This window comes from Neovison vison, chromosome 10 (assembly GCF_020171115.1).
Source record: "Neovison vison isolate M4711 chromosome 10, ASM_NN_V1, whole genome shotgun sequence".
Lineage (NCBI taxonomy): Eukaryota > Metazoa > Chordata > Mammalia > Carnivora > Mustelidae > Neogale > Neogale vison.
In genome coordinates this window covers 1,580,436-1,599,554 of record NC_058100.1, presented here as the reverse complement: position 1 = coordinate 1,599,554, position 19,119 = coordinate 1,580,436, and the positions used below count along the sequence as shown (strand labels likewise).

General features: G+C 43.4%; 1 protein-coding gene across 5 annotated transcripts in view; it reads left to right on the top strand.

Moving 5' to 3' along the window:
• Window positions 1-19,119, top strand: part of ASH1L (ASH1 like histone lysine methyltransferase) — a 180,157-nt gene that overhangs the window by 11,708 nt on the left and 149,330 nt on the right. For 2 of the 5 annotated variants that reach the window (XM_044266511.1, XM_044266512.1), the window contains exon 2: window positions 17,133-17,632. In XM_044266511.1, coding sequence (XP_044122446.1) covers window positions 17,234-17,632 — 399 coding nt within the window. In that variant the 5' untranslated portion in view covers window positions 17,133-17,233. Of the gene's footprint in view, window positions 1-346; window positions 964-17,132; window positions 17,633-19,119 lie in introns of those variants that run through there. The other 3 variants (XM_044266510.1, XM_044266513.1, XM_044266514.1) reach the window with 3 other exon arrangements.

Below are 19,119 nucleotides of genomic sequence, written 5' to 3'. Positions count from 1 at the left end.
GCCTTAAAAACAGAGGAGGATGATGATGGTAGTCGTAGTAACAGTGTTAGTAGTAGTAGTAATAGTGTTAGTAGTAGTACTAGTACTAGTGCTACTACTACTACTAGTAGTAGTAGTAATAGTAGCAGTACTAGCAACAGCAGCAGCCGTTGTGATGGGCCCCGTTAAGAATACAGTGAATCTTTTTATACGCTTCCCCCAAAAGTGCATATATACACATAGAAGTTCTGCTCCATGATTTGGGGGAGTTTATAGGCAATTTTTGGTATAGGCCAACACCCCTTGTTTCTTAGTCCTCTCAGTTACGAATGCTACAGAATGGCGGCTGCGTTCTTGATTCAGCAAGGCGAACTCCCGTAGGGGCAGTGCTGGTGGGGAATGGTTTGAGTAAATCTTTGCTGGACTCACCTGTCCACTACTTCCCCCCCTTCACCATTTCGGTAGTACAGTAACGTCCGGAGCATCACCCGTTACGGCAGCACCCTGATGCTAGAGACGACGGGCTGGATGTAAGAAAAGCAGTATCTTCACGCCGGGTAAAATGGCAGCAAAGTGAGAATTCTCTCTGTGCCCCACCCTGACTGGCTTCCCTAGCTACATCCCACACCCCTTTCTGAATGTGACTTCTGAATCCGAATCCGAGCGTGTCTCTTGGCATAACAGACGGCTGAGCTCCTCCTTCAAGATCCTGTCTGCCCCTCCAGCGGCGTCTCCCTGGGTCTCTTACCCTTGGGCTTCAGCTGTTCGGAACCGTCATCTTTCCCAAACACAGTTCGTTTCTATCTTCATGACTTTCATGTTCCTCCCAGTGCCTGGCTGCCTAGAGAACACCTTCCCATCTTCTGAGACAAAGTTCAAGTTGCTGCTGTGAAGCCTTACCTGGCCACCTCCCCTCTCTTGGTGAACAGTACGCACTCATTTCTCTTTGGCACATGCCTGGGAGTGGAGTTGCTGGGCCGCAGGGTAAGCTTATTTCTGTGTTGCGTAAATACTGTCACACAGTTTTCCACACTGATTGTATGACTTTGTAACTGTGCAGGAGTGCATAGGGTTGCGTTGGCCACATCCGCACCAACACTTGCTGTCATTCTCTTCCGTTTGCGCCGTTTTAGTGGGAGTAGTGTTACATTGCGGTACCGACTTGCATTTCCCTGATTATTGCTCAGGTCGAGTGTCTGTCAGGGCTTGTTGCATATGTGGGTATCTTTTTTGGTAAAGTACCTGCTCTTATTTTTTTTTTTTTAAAGATTTTTATTTATTTATTTGACAGAGAGAGATCAGAAGCAGGCAGAGAGGCAGGCAGAGAGAGAGAAGGAAGCAGGCTCCCTGCTGAGCAGAGAGCCCGATGCGGGACTCGATCCCAGAACTCTGAGATCATGACCTGAGCCGAAGGCAGCGGCTTAACCCACTGAGCCACCCAGGCGCCCCAGTACCTGCTCTTAATACGTATTCTGAACGCATTCCTTTTCCCCAGTATGTGCCTTGCACGTGACATTATCCAATGTGTGGCCTTTTTAATCTCATGGTGGTTTCTTTTGATGAATAGAAGTTTGTATTTTTATAAAGTCCAATTTTTTCCCCTGTAAAAAGGGGGGGGATGGTGCTCTAGTTTGATGAGCTAGGTAGTTAGTGGGGGAAATGTAGAATTCCTTACCAGCAGGTGTGAAGTTTCAGTCAAGCAGGATGAGTAAGCGGGAGGTATGCTGGACGACAATGTACCTGCGGTCAGCAGTACTGAACTGCACACGTAAAAATTTGTAAAGAGGGTAAATCTCATGGCAAATGTTCTTAGCACAATAAAATAGTAATTTTAAAAAAAAGTGTGTAATGCGCAGCTGTCTATTGAATGGAAAAGAACAGGAGAGGAATGTTTTAAGCAAGTAGCTAGTCAGTGGCAGAATATTGGAGTTAGAACGTGGTCCACTGTTAATTGGGTTACTGTGCTCAATTTCATATAGATGTGAACACAACAGTAAGACTTCGAGAGGTACGCACATGGTAGCTCTGTGTATCTTAGATCTTATAAAAATATGTTTTTATTGGATTTTTGCCTAATTATGGAACTAATACAAATTCTGTAATATGTCAAGAAAAATACACATAATTTTATTTCCAAACCTTTACCCCTAAAATAACCAGTGCTTTTAGCTGGTGTGTGTATAATCATTTGTACTTAATTCTGTATGCATATAAATGCACGTGGTTTGTTTTCTTCCTGTTCCCTGCACGTGTAACCTGACGCTTGCTCTTTTCCTGGAAAAAAGCAGACGTGGTTCTATATTTGTGTGCGTGTGAATATATATATGTGTGTGCGTGTGTGTATATATTTAATTTTTTTCTGTGGCCACATTTTGCAGTGCTGTAATAAACATGTATTGGTGCTTTTGTTTTTCTATGATAAGAGTATCTAAAGTTGCTATTGAAGTCAAGAGTATGAAAAATTGTCCTAGATGCTGTAAGAATTGCTTTCCAGAATACATGACGGAGGCCGCTAGTATTTATTTTCCTGTATACTTTGCTGTTTTTGCTTGTATCAGTGTTTTAAACTTCAACCAAACTGATGAGTGAAAACTGTCTTGTTGTAGCTCATACCTCCCTCACTACTAACGATGTGGCGCTTCTTTCTGTGATTCTGTTTATTTCCATTTCTTCTGTGACATCTCTGTGCACATCTCTCGTATTACATAATTTCTTATCAGTTTATAAAATGACTCTTAACCATACTGATCTACTTTTTTAAAAAGATTTTATTTATTTATTTACTTATTTATTTATATATTTAAAAGATTTTATTTATTTATTTATTTGACAGATCACAAGTAGGCAGAGGCAGGCAGAGAGGGAGGAGGAAGCAGGCTCCCTGCTGAGCAGAGAGCCTGAGTGAGGAACTTGATCCCAGGACCCTGGGATGATGACCTGAGCAGAAGGCAGAGGCTTAACCCTCTGAGCCACCCAGGCGCCCCAAAGATTTTATTTATTTATTTGACAGTGAGAGAGGGAATACAACAGGGGGAGTGGGAGAGTGACAGGCAGACTCCCCACCGAGCAGGTGCCTGACATGGGGCGATCCCAGGACCCCGGGATTGTGACCTGAGCTGAGGCAGATGCTTAACGACTGAGCCACCCAGGCGCCCCTGTAATGTTTTTATATAATCAAATCGCTCAGTATTCTCCTTTATGGCTTGTAGTTTCTTGATTTGATTAGGAAGGTTTCTATACAGTAGGCAATAGAAATAGTGACAAAAATCCTTCAGTTACTTTCATTTTTGCATCTAGCTCTTAAATCCATGAGGAAATTACTTTTGAGTATAATGGAAAGAATGGATCTAACTTTGTTTTCTCTAAGTGAATAGCCAGTGAGGTAATATGTAGCAGCATATGTCAGATAAGTCAGCTTGTTGCCATGTTGAAAGCTATTAACTGAAAAAGTTTTTACAAGATTACCATTAGCCCCTATTTTGTTTTTATGCAAGGGAGAGAACCCTTTCCACAAGGTACCTTGTGTTGATCTGTCAGAAAATTTTTAAATGGCTTCATTGAGATTTGTTTTGTGTCCTCTATAATTTACTGATTTAAAGTGTACAGTTCTGGGCGCCTGGGTGGCTCAGTTGGTTGGGCCACTGCCTTCGGCTCAGGTCATGATCCTGGAGTCCCGGGATCGAGTCCTGCATCGGGCTCCCTGCTTGGTAGGGAGTCTGCTTCTCCCTCTGACCTTCCCCCTTCTCATACTCTCGCTCTCTCAAATAAATAAATAAAATCTTAAAAAAAAATAAAGTGTACAATTCAGTGTTCTTGATATAGTCACATAGTTATACAACCATCCCCACTACCTAATACTAGAACATTCGATCGTGTAGTAGCTAGGAGTCACTCCATTCTCCTTTTCCCCTATGCCTAGATAACCATGAATCTACTTTCTTTCTCTATGGATTTTCCTTTTATGGACATACAATTTGTTGTTACATAATCTGTTGTATTTTGGAATAGGCATTTTTATTTAGCATAATGTTTAGGGTACATCTGCACTATAGTATGTACAGGACCATATGTACTCCATCCTTCCTCTCAACCTCCCTCCTGCCAAGATTTATTTACTTGGGGGGAAGGGCAGAGGGAGAGAGTCTCAATCAGACTCCACTCTGAGGGCAAACCCCAGCACAGGCTCCATCTCAGGACTCTGAGATCATGACGTGAGCTGAAGTCCAGAGGTAGACACCTAACCCACTGAGCCACCTGCTGGTCCTGGATGTCATGCTTCTTTACTGATGAATGACATTCCATTGTATGGATAATGTTGCTGTGAACATTTGTGTGCAAGTTTCTGGGATCCATGTTTCCATTTTCCTGGGTATATACCTAGCAGTGAACTTGCTGGGCCATCTGGTGGCTCTGTTTAACCTTTTGAGGAGCTGCCAAACTGTTTTCCAAAGTGTCTGCACCATTTTACATTCCTATCCATTTCTCCACATAAAATCTTTATAAAAAACAAGTGTAAGATATTTACAGTGTGAATGGTGCCCTTTCGAAGTGGCTCTTCTGTTTAATATGAAACCACGTGCGTTGGCCTGGAGTTTACAGCCCCTAACCCTTGTCAGAATGCAGTAACTCATTTATGGGGAAAATGTGATGTAACTTTTACTTCCCTCTTGTTGCCATTTTAGAATTCCCTGGGGATGGAAGTCAGCATCTCTCTTCCCTGCAACAGCAGCCCATTCCACCTTTTTTTTTTTTTTTTTTTTTTTTTTAAATTTTAAATAAAAACAGAGTTAAGTCTGTACGTCTGAGCTTTGTTAACTTTACTTCTCAGGAAGAGCTATGTAAGGTTTGATTAGATCATCCATGAGACAGTGAGTGTGACTTTTCCCAAAGACTTAGCTTCGGGAATGCTTTCTGTCTGCCTTTCCCCCATGGCTCCCTCGTGGCAATACCGTCTCCTACTATGCTTTCTAGTTTTGAGTTTCAGAATTAGTTTGATGGTATAATATAGTATTTCCTTGGTCTTGAGACACATTCTTTTCTCTCAGTTTTATGTTTCTGAAATTAGGAAATCACACAATTGATAATGTATTTAATGTGGTAGTAGTTAAAATTTTTTTCTCCTGAAAATGTGGTCAGTGGTCCATGAAGCCTTTTTATTTATTTATTTTTTAAAAAAGATTTTATTTATTTGTTTGAAAGAGCAAGAGCCACAAGCAGGCAGAGCAGCAGAGGGAGAGGGAGAAGCAGGCTCCCCACCGAGCAGGGATCCCGATGTAGAGCTCCTTCCCAGGACCCTGGGGTCACCACCTGGGCGGAGGGCAGTTGCTTAACCCACTGAGCCACCCAGACACACCATCATGAAGACTTTTATTTAAAAATCACTGGCAGGACGCCTGGGTGGCTCAGTGGATTATGCCTCTGCCTTCGGCTTGGGTCCTGATCTCAGGGTCCCTGGATCGAGTCCCATGTCAGGCTCTCCTTTCAGCAGGGAGCCTGCTTCCTCCTCTCTCTCCGCCTGCCTCTCTGCCTGCTTGTGATCTCTGTCTGTCAAAGAAATAAATAAAATCTTAAAAAAAAATCAGTGGCGTCTTGGAATTTAAGAAATATATACTATACGCAGGTATGAAAATAGCTAGATTGACTGTTGATTAGTACTTTGAAAGTTAGGAGTTATTGGTGGTTGTCACTCTCTTTTTTTTTTTTTTTAAGATTTTATTTATTTCTTTGACAAAGATCACAAGTAGGTAGAGAGGCAGGCAGAGAGAGAGAGGAGGAAGCAGGCTCCCCGCTGAGCAGAGAGCCCGATGCGGGACTCGATCCCAGGACCCCGGGATCATGACCCGAGCCGAAGGCACCGGCTTAACCCACTGAGCCACCCAGGCGCCCTTCATTCTCTTTTTTAAATGAAATGATGTTCTCTAGTTGAGTCAAAAAGCTTTGTCCAGGGCACCTGGGGGGCTCGGTTGAGTGTCCAGCTCTTGATTTCAGCTCAGGTCATGATCTCAGGGTTGTGAGATTGAGCCCCACTTTGGGCTCTGTGCTCAGCGGGGAGTCTGCTTGAGATGCTCTCTCCCCTCCCGGTGGTCACCCGCCCACTCCTTCTCTCTCTCTAATGAGTAAATCTTCAAAAAAAGCAGCTTTCTCCAACTCTGTAAGTATAGTTTATGTTATATAAATTATTTAGAAACATGGGTCAAGTTTTCTTGTTAGAATATATTCTAGCTTTTTGTGATTTCAGTGAGTAGATCAGTGGCACAGTATAAAACATTTTCAGGGTTAGTAGACTGCTTACCCTTTTACTTTTGAAGAGCAGATTACATGGTGATATATACATAGTGCTTATTTTTAAAATTGTAATAGTATAAGATATGATATTTAAAGAAAATGTCAATCCTTTAATATTTTTATTTTCATTGTATTCTCTTTGTTTTTGTCTACATATGTAATTTAAAATACAGCAGTGTATGTTTGCTAATTCAGCTAGTAGATATTTATCGAATACCTTTTATGTTCGGGGACTTTGCTAAGGATATTGCAGTGAATAAGGCAATGAGGAATCTTATTCTCATGGAACAAATGCTGTAGTGGAAAATATGAGTGTTAAGCATATAATTTACCCAGAAAAAGCCTATAACTTACTAGGGTGATGAGCGTTAGGAGACTTACAGAATGCTGCATGAGCACTTAACAGGGAGATCTCCCTTGGTCGAGCAGGGAAATGACATAATCAGATTATTTAAAAATCATATTTCTAGCTGCATCTCAGAGCAGGGACTGGAGGAGAACAAGGTGGATGTGCAGAGTTAGAAAGCTGCTCTATTCTGTGTAAGATCTGTTGTTGTTGCGGATAGAATGGCAGTGGACTTAGAACTCAGTGTAAATAGAAATTATGTGGAATTCACAAGTTGTGGTGTTAGGGTCGCGTTGGGAGCGGGGCGGGGGTGAGAGAGGACGCAAGGGTGGCTGCAGGCGTCTGACTTGAGCAAGTGGCAGTACTGCGCTCACTTGGCTAGTGTGATGGGTCCCGGGAAACGCGATGTAGGGCTGGACAGTGTAAAAGCTGCGGTAAACTAGGACCCATAATGTGCTGTGATTTTTTTTTAAGATCTTACACAGTTAATTTGTATGTTTTTTACTGTTGAGAAATAGAACAATGATTACCGTCTCTGACGATGTTTGATAAAGACCACAGAGAAGACCAAAATTTATCACAGATGAGACAAGCTAGACTTATTTTAAGCTAAAAATCTGCTGACATTGTTTAGTCTGTAATGTGATAATCCAGGTAAGTGCACTTATCCAGAAAGAGAGAAAAGTTGTTCTTGCATATTAAAATGAGTTCAGATAAATTATCTTTCTTACCAAGTTGGAAAACCATTCTAAGAGTCTGTTATATATTCACATGTTGTCGTCATACTGCCTCCCTGTGTGGGTGTCTTGTGCGTGTGCTCCCTGCTGCCAGCTTGACCTTGTACTTAAATGTTTCACAGCCATCTAAGATTTAACGTGCACCTGAACTCTTAGTCTCCCCCTCCTGTCTGTCTCATCCGAGCAGACATCTTTTATAATGTCAGCCCCGTGAGGGCAGGGACTTTCCTGTTTTTGCGCTGCTTTGTCCCCAGTTGCTGTCACGTAGTGGGCATCGGTAAGTACTTAGTTGTCGAGATATCTGAGTGGTACCACAGGACCGTTCTCCAGTTGCTTAAGTCTTTGCTTCTCTTCCTCCTTTCTGTATCCTGCTGACAAATCAAATCTGTTATTCCTTAGAAGTATCTCTTAATTCATCTGTTTTTTAAATTTTCAGTGCTACTTTGCTAATCTGTCAATTTTATAACTAGTATTCCAGAATCAGCTTTGCTTTTTTTTTTTTTTTTTAAAGACTTCATAATTTTGGACATGGAGAGTACGAGTAGGGGAAGGGGCAACAGGAGAGGGAGAGAGACTCTCAAGCAGACTCCCTGCTGAGTCTAGGTACATGGGGCTTGATCTCGTGACCCTGAGATTATGACCTGAGCTGCCGTTTAACCAACTGAGCCACCCATGTGCCGCCCCAAGTTTTGCTGTCTTTCTAATCATTCTTCCACAGCAGCCAGGGAGGTTTTTTAAAGTATAAGCTGTTGGGGCTCCTGGGTGGCTCAGTCTGGTAAGCTGCTGCCTTTGGCTCAGGTCATGATCCCAGGGTCCTGAGATCCAGTCGGGCTCCATGCCCTGTGGAGCCTGCTTCTCGCTCCGCCCCTGCCTGCCACTCTGCCTGCATGTGAGCGTGCTCGTGTGTGTGCTCGCTCGCGCTCTCTCTGACAAATAAATAAATAAATAAAATTAAAAAAAAAAAAACAAAAAACACAACAACCCATAAGTTGTATCTTACTACTCTTCTGCTCACAACTAATTTTGGATTCCAAATCCTTAAGGTAGCCCAACAAGGCTCTTAGCTATTTTTTTTTTTAAAGATTAAATTTATTTGTCAGAGAGAGTGTGTAAGCACAAGCAGGGGGAGCAACCCACAGAGGGAGAAGCAAGCTCCCTGCTGAGCCAGGAGCCCAATGTGGGACTCTGTCCTGGGACCCTGGTATCATGTCCCAAGCCAAAGGCAGACACCTAACTGACCCAGCCACCCAGCTGTCCCGAAAGCTATTTTCATATAGCTTTCCATTTTTGTTTTGTGTTGTCCCCACTTTGGTGAATCTACTGTTAATCTTTACAGTTTCAGGGACTTTTTACACATACTATTCTCTGTTTTGGGAACATACTTAACTCGACATTTTGCCTGGTTATTTCCTACTTAGACTGGGTCTCAGCTTAAAGTTAACTGTATTTCCAAGGTATATTCCCTGTTCCTCCAAATTTCCTTGGTATACAACTTCATATATTCAGTACCTTCATATTTATTATGTTATAACCACATATTTAATAATTAGTCATTTATCTGCCTCCCTCTCTAAAATAAAAAGTTTGTAAGACCTGGGACCATACTGTATTATTTACAACCATTTCTACAGTGGTTCTCAAGACATATTTTGAGGCTCTCAAAATGTCCACTGAATGAAGGCTAGATTAAGGATGATGAATGCATAAAGGAAATGATACAATGGTTGCAGAAGACAAGCAAGTGTCATCACAGAAGACAAGCAAGAGTTCCAAACAGCAGGTCTGCTAGGTGTAACAGAGGGGAGGACTGAGACCAGGAATAAACATGTTTGGGAGGCAGCGTAACATCTTATTCAAGAAGAGCCAGACAGACCTGGGCTCAAGCTTTTTTTTTGGTTATTAACTTATTTTTTCATCTCTGAAAATGGAATCGTAATAGTAACTGAGATCATCTGTGTAACACTAGCATAGAGCTTTGCACATATTAAGAACTCAGCAAATTTTTAGGTTTTTGTTGTTGTTTGGTTTGGTTTTTGTTTTTGTTTTTACTTAACTAATGCTGCATCTCCTGGAAGGACTCAGTTTTGTAGTATTTAATGAATACAGAGTTGATTTTATATTGCTTTGCTAAGTAGTGTTTTATCAAAGTATGCCTATTCCCTTCCAACCTCCAGTGATAGACTAGGTGTCTATACAGAATGGTCTCCAGACTTAGTTGAATTGTTTTCCGATGCATTGTTTGTTACTTGAATGTGAGATTCGAATGGGAGAGGCGGGTGGGCACTAGTCATCACTTTGGAGAGGGCGTAGGGCATGAAGGGGAAAACAAATTTGAGCAATTCCTGGTCAAGAGTTTGGTATTTGTCTTGTTTGCCCAGGTTTTGTCACATTGCAGTACACGGCAGGGCATTCATAGATCACTATGAAATGTGATTTACTTGTATATTTGTAGGTAGTATCTAATACGTTGTTAGATGATTATGCTTTGGGGTTCCTGGGTGGCTCAGTTGGCTAAGCGTCTGCCTTCGGCTCAGGTCATGACCCAGGGTCCTGGGATCCAGTTCTGCATCGGCTCCCTGCTCAGCAGGAAGTTGGCTTCTCCCTCTGCCACTGCCTGCTGCTGCCCCTGCTCATGCTCTCTTCCTCCCCACCATGAATAAATAGAATCTTTAAAAAGAAAAAAAGATAATCATGCCTTGCGTTGATATAATGTATATATCCTATTAATACAATTAGTAATTCTCTTTATTTTTAAGATATCATTTGTTTATTTGAAAGATGGAGACAGCTTGCGCATGCGCACAGGAGTTGGTGGGGGAGGGGCAAAAGGGAGGGGGACAAGCAGACTCCCCGCTGAGTGCGGACCCCACCCAGGCGCCTCGGTAATTAGTAATTTTCTAAACAGTTTGTTCACAGTTAAAATGATCTCAGTGAAAGGGCTTCAGGCTATAGATTTAGTATCAGTTTCCTTTGGATTTGGACTAGACTGTTCTGGATTATTTCAGTGATTTGAGGACATCCTATAAATCCCAAAGTTGCGAGTGGGATGAATGTTGAATTTGTCGCTTAGAGCAAAGAGATTCTAGCAGTCTTAGTTCTGTGTTTGTCCTTGGAACTGTATTTTGACTTGGATATTGTAGTAGGAACCAGATTACATTGTGTGACAGCATGTGTCCTTGTCCCTGGATGGAAAACCTAGTGTATATAGATGGAAGAGTATCATTTACGGAGAACGCTGCTTTCAAAGTTCAAAATCAGCATTCTGGCAGCTGGTGTAGGGACTGGTTTTCAAGCAGTTTACATTTAGCAGATAAAAAGCATTCTTTGTTGTGAAGTATCTTCAGAATTTGGATTTATCTTTACTAGAAACACTTAAATTTGTGTTTAAAGCCAATCATGCTTTTCCAGTCTCACTGCCTAGATGGATTCACAAAATAGGCCCCTAGGATCACTCTCCTTTCTCCTCTTTGATGAAGTTAGGGAAACATAGTATTTCTCTATTCTTACCTACATTTCTGGGGTAGTGATCAGTGTTTTCAAATTAGTTCTTTTTTATTTTATTGATATTCTACTATTTGTATAGTAATTTGTGTCACTCAGATTCAGTTTTTCCATTTTAAAATGAAGAGAATCATGCTCTCCAAACCCTTCTCTGGAATATGTTAAAAGTGAGTAAGTGCTGGTAAAAATTCTTTTGAGTTCTTTGGAGGAAATACTGAAATTCTGGTTCACATTTATACATATATATGTTAATGCGTTCTGGAATTCCTTCATTATGAAAAGAATTGTAGGGAAATTTAAAAATGTGTGTACTTGTGAGTACTGGATATAAAAGCGGTTGTTTCTGTGTGAATTATTTGTTCTTGTTCTAGAACACGTTTGTTTCCATGAGCGACCGGAAAGGTATACGCAGGTATGTCCGTGCACTAGTCACTTGAAACCCAGGCTGGGCATCAAAAATTAAGGAACATGCAGCGCCTGGGTGGCTCAGTTGATTGTGTCCAATTGTTTTTGTTTTTGTTTTTGTTTTTAATTTAAGATTTATTTAGTTATTTTAGAGAGAGAGAGGTAGAGAACAGGGAGGGGGCAGAGAAAGGGGGAGAATGTATAGCCGCTGAGCCTGGAGCTAGACTTGAGGCTCGATCTCTTGGCGCTGAGACCGTGACCTGAGCTGAAATCACGAGTTGGAGGCTTAACATACCAAGCCACCGGGTGTTCCAAGAGCCCAACTCTTGGTCTCAGCTCATGTTTTGATCTCAGGGTCGTGAGTTCAAGACCTATGCTGGAGTCTACACTGGGCATGGAGCCTACTTTAAAATAGGTAAATAAATAAGAAAGGAGGGGCGCCTGGGTGGCTCAGTGGGTTAAACCTCTGCCTTCGGCTCAGGTTGCGGTCTCAGGGTCCTGGATCAAGCCCTGCATCAGGCTCTCTGCTCTGCGGGGAGCCTGCTTCCCTGCTCTATGCCTGCCTTTCTGCCCCTACTTGTGATCTCTTTCTCTGTCAAATAAAGAAATAGAATCTTCAAAAAAAAAAAAAAATTTACAAAATAAAAAGAAGAAACATGGGAGAAAAGAAATAGAAAAGGAGCAAAATAAAGCCAGTAAGATATGTCCCACAAAAATACATGCAATTAATTCAAATATTTATTGAACACCTCCTATATGCCAGGTGTAGTTTTAGGTGCTAGGATGTTACATTGAACTAAACTGACAAAAAACCCAGTTCCTGGAGGCACTTTATATCCCAGTGGAAAGGTATCAACAATAAATAAATACATTGTTCACCAGATTGTGAGAAGCGTCATGGAGGAAAATAAAACAGGATAGAGTGTTAGAAGAAGATGGTGACATGAGTAGTTTTCAGTTTTATAAAGGATTGTCAGGGATTGCCTGTTCCATGAGGTTCCATTTAGGCAAAGGTGAAGGACATGAAAGAGCAAATCATGCAATTATCTGATGAAAGAATGTTCTAGTCAGAATAATAATTGCCAAGGTCCTGTGGTAGGAGTATTTTACTTTGATGAAGAGGAGACAGCCTCTGACCCCCCTTCTGGGAAGTAAGTGGGGAGTTTGGTAGGAGACGGAAGAGAGGCAGAGGGGACTGTAGGGCAGAGTAAATAGAGCCTTTAGACCCTCGGAAGGACTTCGACTTCCACTTGGAGTGGGATGGGAAGCCACTGAAAGGGTGTTGAGCAGAGGAAGGACACGATCGGACACAAGCTTTAAGGATCACCTGGCTGCTGAGTTGAGAAGACCAAGGAGATACGGAGGGCCGAAGCTGCGGGCGGCCAGTGGAGAGACGGACTCCTGGGTGGTCGAGGTGCTGGACGAGCACGTGGCTCTGAGCGGCAGCTGTCAGGTTAGCGAGAGCCGCGCGGTGCGCATGCTCTGAAGGCAGAGAAGTCGGCTGACGATGGGCGTGTGAGTCACAAGGGAGAAAGGAGTTCAAGGAGGTTAGGAAGTTTCAGCCCAACTATTTCTAGCTCGAGTTGCATTCATACACTGAGATGAGGAAGCCCGTGGGAAGAACGGATGGGGGATGGGGGATGAGGTAGAAGAGGAATTGATTTGAAACAGATGAAGCTTGTGGTGTCTAACCAGTAGACATGTAGGCAGTGTGTTGGGCAGGCAGTTAGATACAGGATTCTGGGGTTCTAGGAAGAGGTCCCGGCTGGCCTCTATCTAGTGATAGAAACTTGTAAATCAACAATGTTGGATGGAATACAAGGCTGAAAGATTGGATTTGTTCATTTAGCAAGTAAGCGTAGATGGGGAAGGGAAGAGTGTGCCCTCGGGTGCTCCGGTGTTTAATGTTGGGGGGAGGGGAGGGGAGACTGGTAAAGGAGACTGAGGGTGACTAGCCAGTAAGGCAGAAGAATCCAGAAAGGACGCCTGGAAGTCAGTGTGGAGACGATGGGGCTGTTCCGAGGTGTCATGTTCTGTGACAAGGTCAGGTAGAGGACTGAGAACTGACCTGTGTGCTTAGTAGTATAGAGTATGTCAGTGACCTTGGCCAGCATTTTATTTGGAGAGGTGGTGGTGAAACTATGATTGGTGTGTTTCAAAGAAAAAAGGTGAGGATTTAGCGATGGCAAGAGTGGACTGCCCTTTGAAGAAGCTTTGTTTTGAGAGGGGGCAGAGAAATGGGAAGCTGGTAGAAGATAGAAGGTCAAGAGGAGTTTTCTTAGATGAGAAATACTGTAGTATGTTTTCATGCTGACTGGTATTATCCAGAGGAAGAAGGAGAAGCAGATGGTGCAAGGGAGAAAGGACAGTTGTCCTAGGAAAGCTCTTGAGAAGGCAAGGAGAGGGTAGGCCTGGTGCTTGACGGCAGGGTTTAGAAGTGTATGTATTTTTAAATTATTGTTATCTTCTTTTTTTCTTTTTAAGGTTTTATTTATTTATTTGATAGGCAGAGATCACAAGTAGGCAGAGAAGCAGGCAGAGCGAGAGGAGGAAGCAGGCTCCCTGCCGAGCAGAGAGCCTGATGCGGGGCTTGATCCCAAGAGCCTGGGATCATGACCTGAGCCGAAGGCAGAGGCTTGAACCCACTGAGCCACCCAGGCGCCCCTATTGTTATCTTCTTAAGTAGGCTCCAAGCTGGGCCTGGGCTCCCAACCTGAGATCAAAACCTGAGCCGAGACGGAGAGTGGGATGCTTAATGGACTGAGCCACCCAGGTGGCCCAGTGTTTGAGGATCGTAGGGAAGGCAGAATCTGCAGGAACACACACACAGCAGGTGGGTAGGTAGCAGTATGGTGGAGCTTGTGGCAGTTTGCTTCTGATTGTTCCTGCTGTCGTCGTCAGGTTGGAAGCAGAGTCAGTGAGGCTGGAGATGACTTCAAGTTGTTGGGTAGGAGAGTGACGGAGACAGGTTTTAGCACGAAGGGTCCAGTCGGGGTTAGCGTTCAGGAATGTAAAATGAGTTCAGTGAACATGATTGTTTTTCTTAGACCAGCTTTGACGGTATAGAGACAGGAAGGAGGAGGTATAAGATACAATTTTGAAGCTGTTGCTCAGGGGATTAAGATACTGTAGTAGGCTTACAGAAAACATCTCTGTGAAATACATACAGTGAACATTTGAGATAAAACTTGTGCATGGGACTCTTACAGCGCAGGGTGGCGTCACATGAGAAAGGAGAGGAGAACCATTTCTGCACGCCAGACGCTACGTTAGAAGCCATCGGGGCCTTAAAATTCATTCATTCGGCTATTGAGGGGGCACTCTGTATGTGCTGTTCACTGTTCTGGGTGCTGGGAAATAGCCGTGAACAAACCAGAAGAGGTCCCTACCCCAATGAAGCTTAACACTGTCATTATAGCCTTTGGCGGGTGGCGGATAGTTACAGTCTTCTTTTGAGATATAGATGACAAATATGGAAGAAGGGAAAAAAAGCTGATTACTCAAATTGTAGTCCTGTATGGATAAAGGTACTCAGGGAAGGATCAGGTCAGTGCAAGCTTAAATGTAAGTATAAGTAAGACATAAGTCCACAAAGCACCGTGCAAAAGTTTGGTTTTTGCTTTTAGAAAGATAGTGTAGGTTGGGTTACTTCCACCCAAGCTGGTGATGGTTAGAGCAGGGCTCTTTCATCAAGCACAGCAATATTTTTGCATTGAAATGTATGACTATTTTCAAAAACTTGTAATTAAGACCAAAACGGATCCCGATCAGGTCTGTCACTCCGGTTTTGTCACTAGTGAGTAATGAAAAAGCTTGTGGTTCTCAGTGTTTTAAATTCCAGGATTGTGAACCCATTGCAGACAAAGTAGGACTTTGTACTTTCATTTTTAATTTTTTAAAAAGATTTTATTTATTTATTTGACAGAGATTACAAGTAAGCAGAGAGGCAGTCAGAGAGAGGAGGAAGCAGGCTCCCTGCCCAGCAGAGAGCCTGATGTCGGGCTCGATCCCAGGACCCTGGGATCATGACCTGAGCCCAAGGCAGAGGCTTTAACTCACTGAGCCACCCAGGTGCCCCTATTTTTTTTTTTTTTTTTTTAAGAGAGAGAGAGAGATCACAAGCAGGCAGAGAGAAGGGGAAGCAGGCTCACTGCTGAGCAGAGAGCCTGATACGGGGCTTGATCCCAGGACCGTGAGATCATGACCTGAGCCGAAGGCAGAGGCTTAACCCACTGAGCCACCCAGGCGCCCCCAGGTGCCCCTATTTTTAATTTTTTAAAATTAATTTGTTAGATACAGAGTGAGAAAGAAAGCGGTGGGGCGGGGGAAGGGGGCGGGGAGGCAGAGGGAGAGGAAGAAGCAGACTCCCCGCAGAGGAGGGAGCCTGACAGGGTTCTTGATCCCAGGATCCCAGGGTCATGACCTGCCCAGAAGGCGGTCACTTAACCAACTGAGCCACCCAGGTGCCCCCAGACTTTGTACTTTGAGAGGGAAAGAGAGCACATGGCACAGAAGCAGAAATGAACATGATTTGTCAGAGGCAGTAAGGAGACCCAGTTGGCGACAGTGTAGGGGATGTGTGTTGGGAAGTAAGGACAAGCAAGTTTGCATACTTCCCAGCTGAATTATGAACAGCCTTGAAAATTTCTATGCAGTGTTAGCAAGAATTACCTGAGTGAGCTGATCGGAAGGTTACCCCCCGACTGTTCTTGTGAATGAACAGAGTGCGAACAAACTTGAGAGTTAGTCAGTTGGCCGGTATTTACTGAACACTTAATATGCTAGTACTACAATTAGTAATAATAATTAATCATTGGTGCTTTCTCTTGAAGCCTTACTGTGTTGCCAGGCGTTGGACTATGCATTTTACTTACATTCCTATACAAGTTGTGAAGTAGCTATATGATCTTTGTCCTTGAGAATCCTACAGTCTCGTTGGAAAGAAGTCTTAAGGCACAGAGTTTAAACTATGAAATTCTCCGCTTCATAAAGGGAATGTTCTAAGGAATAGGATGGTCTTTTTTCAGATACTTGTCCTGGATCTTGATTGGATATATGCTTAGAGTAAAGACTAGTCTGTCAGTCTTCAAGAATAGTGAATTATTTTGGTTCTGTATTCGTTAGTCAGCCTTGTGATTATCTGGTAATCTGGTTTCCTGAAGGTCTTTCTCTGTGAGAAGGGAGGTTGCCTGGGTACTTTATTTGTATTTGCAAGTTAGGTATACATCTCTTATAATAATTTGCTTGTTTATATTTTATGAATTTGGAAAAATATTTATGGATTTGGTGGATTAAAGCATGCTAACTGACTACTTACTATTAGGAAAACTTGTAAAATTTCTGGTTTTCAAAGATTTTATAACAAGTGTTATAAATCATTTATATAAAATTTTTAAAATATTTGTCTTTCTTACTAGAGTATAAGTTTCGTAAATTTAGGAACTGGGTCTGTTTTGTTGAGTACTGTGTTTCCAGGTTATTGCGCAATACCCGGCATATGATAGGAGTTCAGAAATATTTTTGAATGAATGAGTGAATGAATTCAGAATTTAATTGTACACCAGCAGCGGAGATAATTCCATCCTGAGTCCTAGCCTGAAAAGCTCAAAACCTCTTATAAAAGTTGGAGCACTAACAGTCCGTAACATGTATTACTACAGCTTGTTTATGATATCTGTAGAATAAGCTTATTCTAAAATTTTAAATTTATTTATAACTAAATTAATTTAAATTCATTTTGTACTGTATTTTGGTTCGTTTTAACTGGGATTTGGGGTTCTTCCTGACCTCCTTGTCCCTCTCCCTTTATGCCCATTTTTTTCATATTAATCCATATTGCTTTCTGTTCTCATGAATTTTTGTTATGGTTTATTCTGCAGAGAAAGAGATGCCGGATGCAAGTTTTGAAGATCCCTGTTTTTTATGGAACGCAGTTCTGTAAAATTTTCACAAGCTTCTTCGGCAATAACAGACACTTGTGATGGACCCTAGAAATACTGCTATGTTAGGATTGGGTTCTGACTCGGAAGGGTTTTCAAGGAAGAGTCCCTCTGCCGCCGGCGCGGGGAGCGCGAGGGAAGCGGAGCCGGCGAGCCCCGCCCGAGGGGAGGAGGACCTTGGCCAGTGGCCCCGGGGAAGGGGCGGCGAGGCCGGCGCGGAGGACGGTTTGAGCGGCGCGCAGCAGCAGTTTTCGGTGAAAGAAACAAACTTTTCAGAAGGAAACTTAAAATTGAAAATTGGCCTTCAGGCTAAGAGAACTAAAAAACCTCCGAAGAACCTGGAGAACTATGTATGTCGACCTGCCGTGAAGACGAGCGCCAGGCACGCGCGGGGCGGGAAGATGACGGACGAGAGGGGCGAGCGCTGCGCTTCCAAACGGGTGAGTGGCCGGTCGGCCGGACGGCGCGTCCGCTGTCCGCACTCGCGCCGCAGGGCTGGTCGCCGTCTCCGTCTCCGTCTCCCACGAGTCTGCTTCGTGCGAGGCTCGTCAGGGACGGGCACGAGCGCCAGACCGCGAGGGCGGGTGTGTTCGCGGCGTGGGTGTGAACCTTGGGGCGGGTGTGTTCGCGGCGCGGGTGGGAGCCGCGGGGGCGGGGCGGGTGTGAGCCGCGCGGGGGCGGGTGTGAGCCGCGGCGGGCCGTCGTGCGGGCTGGGGCCTCCCCGTTTACTCAGGTTGTGGACGGACGAGCAGGGAAGACGTTGAGGCTCGAAGATGTTAAACGGGTGTGAAACCGCTTACCTTTTACGGTGGTGGTAAGGATCCGGTTCGCTAACATGTTGACAGCTTTTGTGGGTTTTTGGGTTTGGTTTGGTTTGGTTTGGTTTTTGGTTCTGGGCTTGTTTTGTTTTGTTTTGTTTTTAGGAGAAGGAGGGAGAGACTGTGAGGGGTAGGGGAGAGGCAGAGGGTGAGGGAGAGAGAGAATCTTAACCGGGGCTTGATCTCACAACCCTGAGGTCATCACCTGAACCGAAATGAAGAGTCCCAGGCTTAACTAACTGAACCACCCAGGCGCCGCGTATGTTGAAGGCTTTTGTAAAGTGAATTGTTTAATACAAGGATTAATTTCTGTCACTCAAAGCAAGTTGATACATTAAAAATTGTCCCCTCTTTTTTTCTCTAATTTATTTCTTTTTATTTTTTATTTTTTTGTCCGCTCTTTATCGTAGGCTATCCAAATACAGGAACTAATTTTTCAGGGTGCCTGCATGGCTCAGTCGGTTCAGCTGACTATGTTTGGCTCGGGTCGTGATCCTGGGATCCTGCGATTGAGTCCTGCGTTGGTCTCTCTGCTCAGCGGGGAACGTGCTTCTCTCCCTCTGCTGCTCACCATGTTTGTGCTCCCACTGTCTCTCTCTCTCTCTTAAATAAATAAATAAATCTTCAAAAAAAAAAAACCACACTAATTTTCTTAACCCTATTTATTCTCTGCTGTAAAGATTCTAGATTTGTTTTAGGTTATGTGTTGATCACAAGTTTTAGTCTTTTTTTTTTTTTTTTTTTTTTAGATTTTTTTGTATTAATTAGAGATAGCGAGAGAGAGCACAAGCAGGGGTGGGGTGGGGAGAAAAGAGAGAAGCAGGCTCTGAGCTGAGTAAGGAGGCCGACATGGGGCTCAGTCCCAGGACCCTGGGATCATGACCTGACCGGAAGGCAGCGGCTTAACCCAATGAGCCGCTCAGGCTCCTCTAGCCATTTCATACAATATTTAATTTCAGGCGATGGGCACCATATGTGCCCACTTGCATATTTAAATTATTTGTCAATATAAGTAAAACAATGAATCTAGGTAGAAAGACTTGGCTTAACATATTGGCTAAAATTTTGAAATATTCCTGCATAAAATCACTCGATTTTTACTGATTACT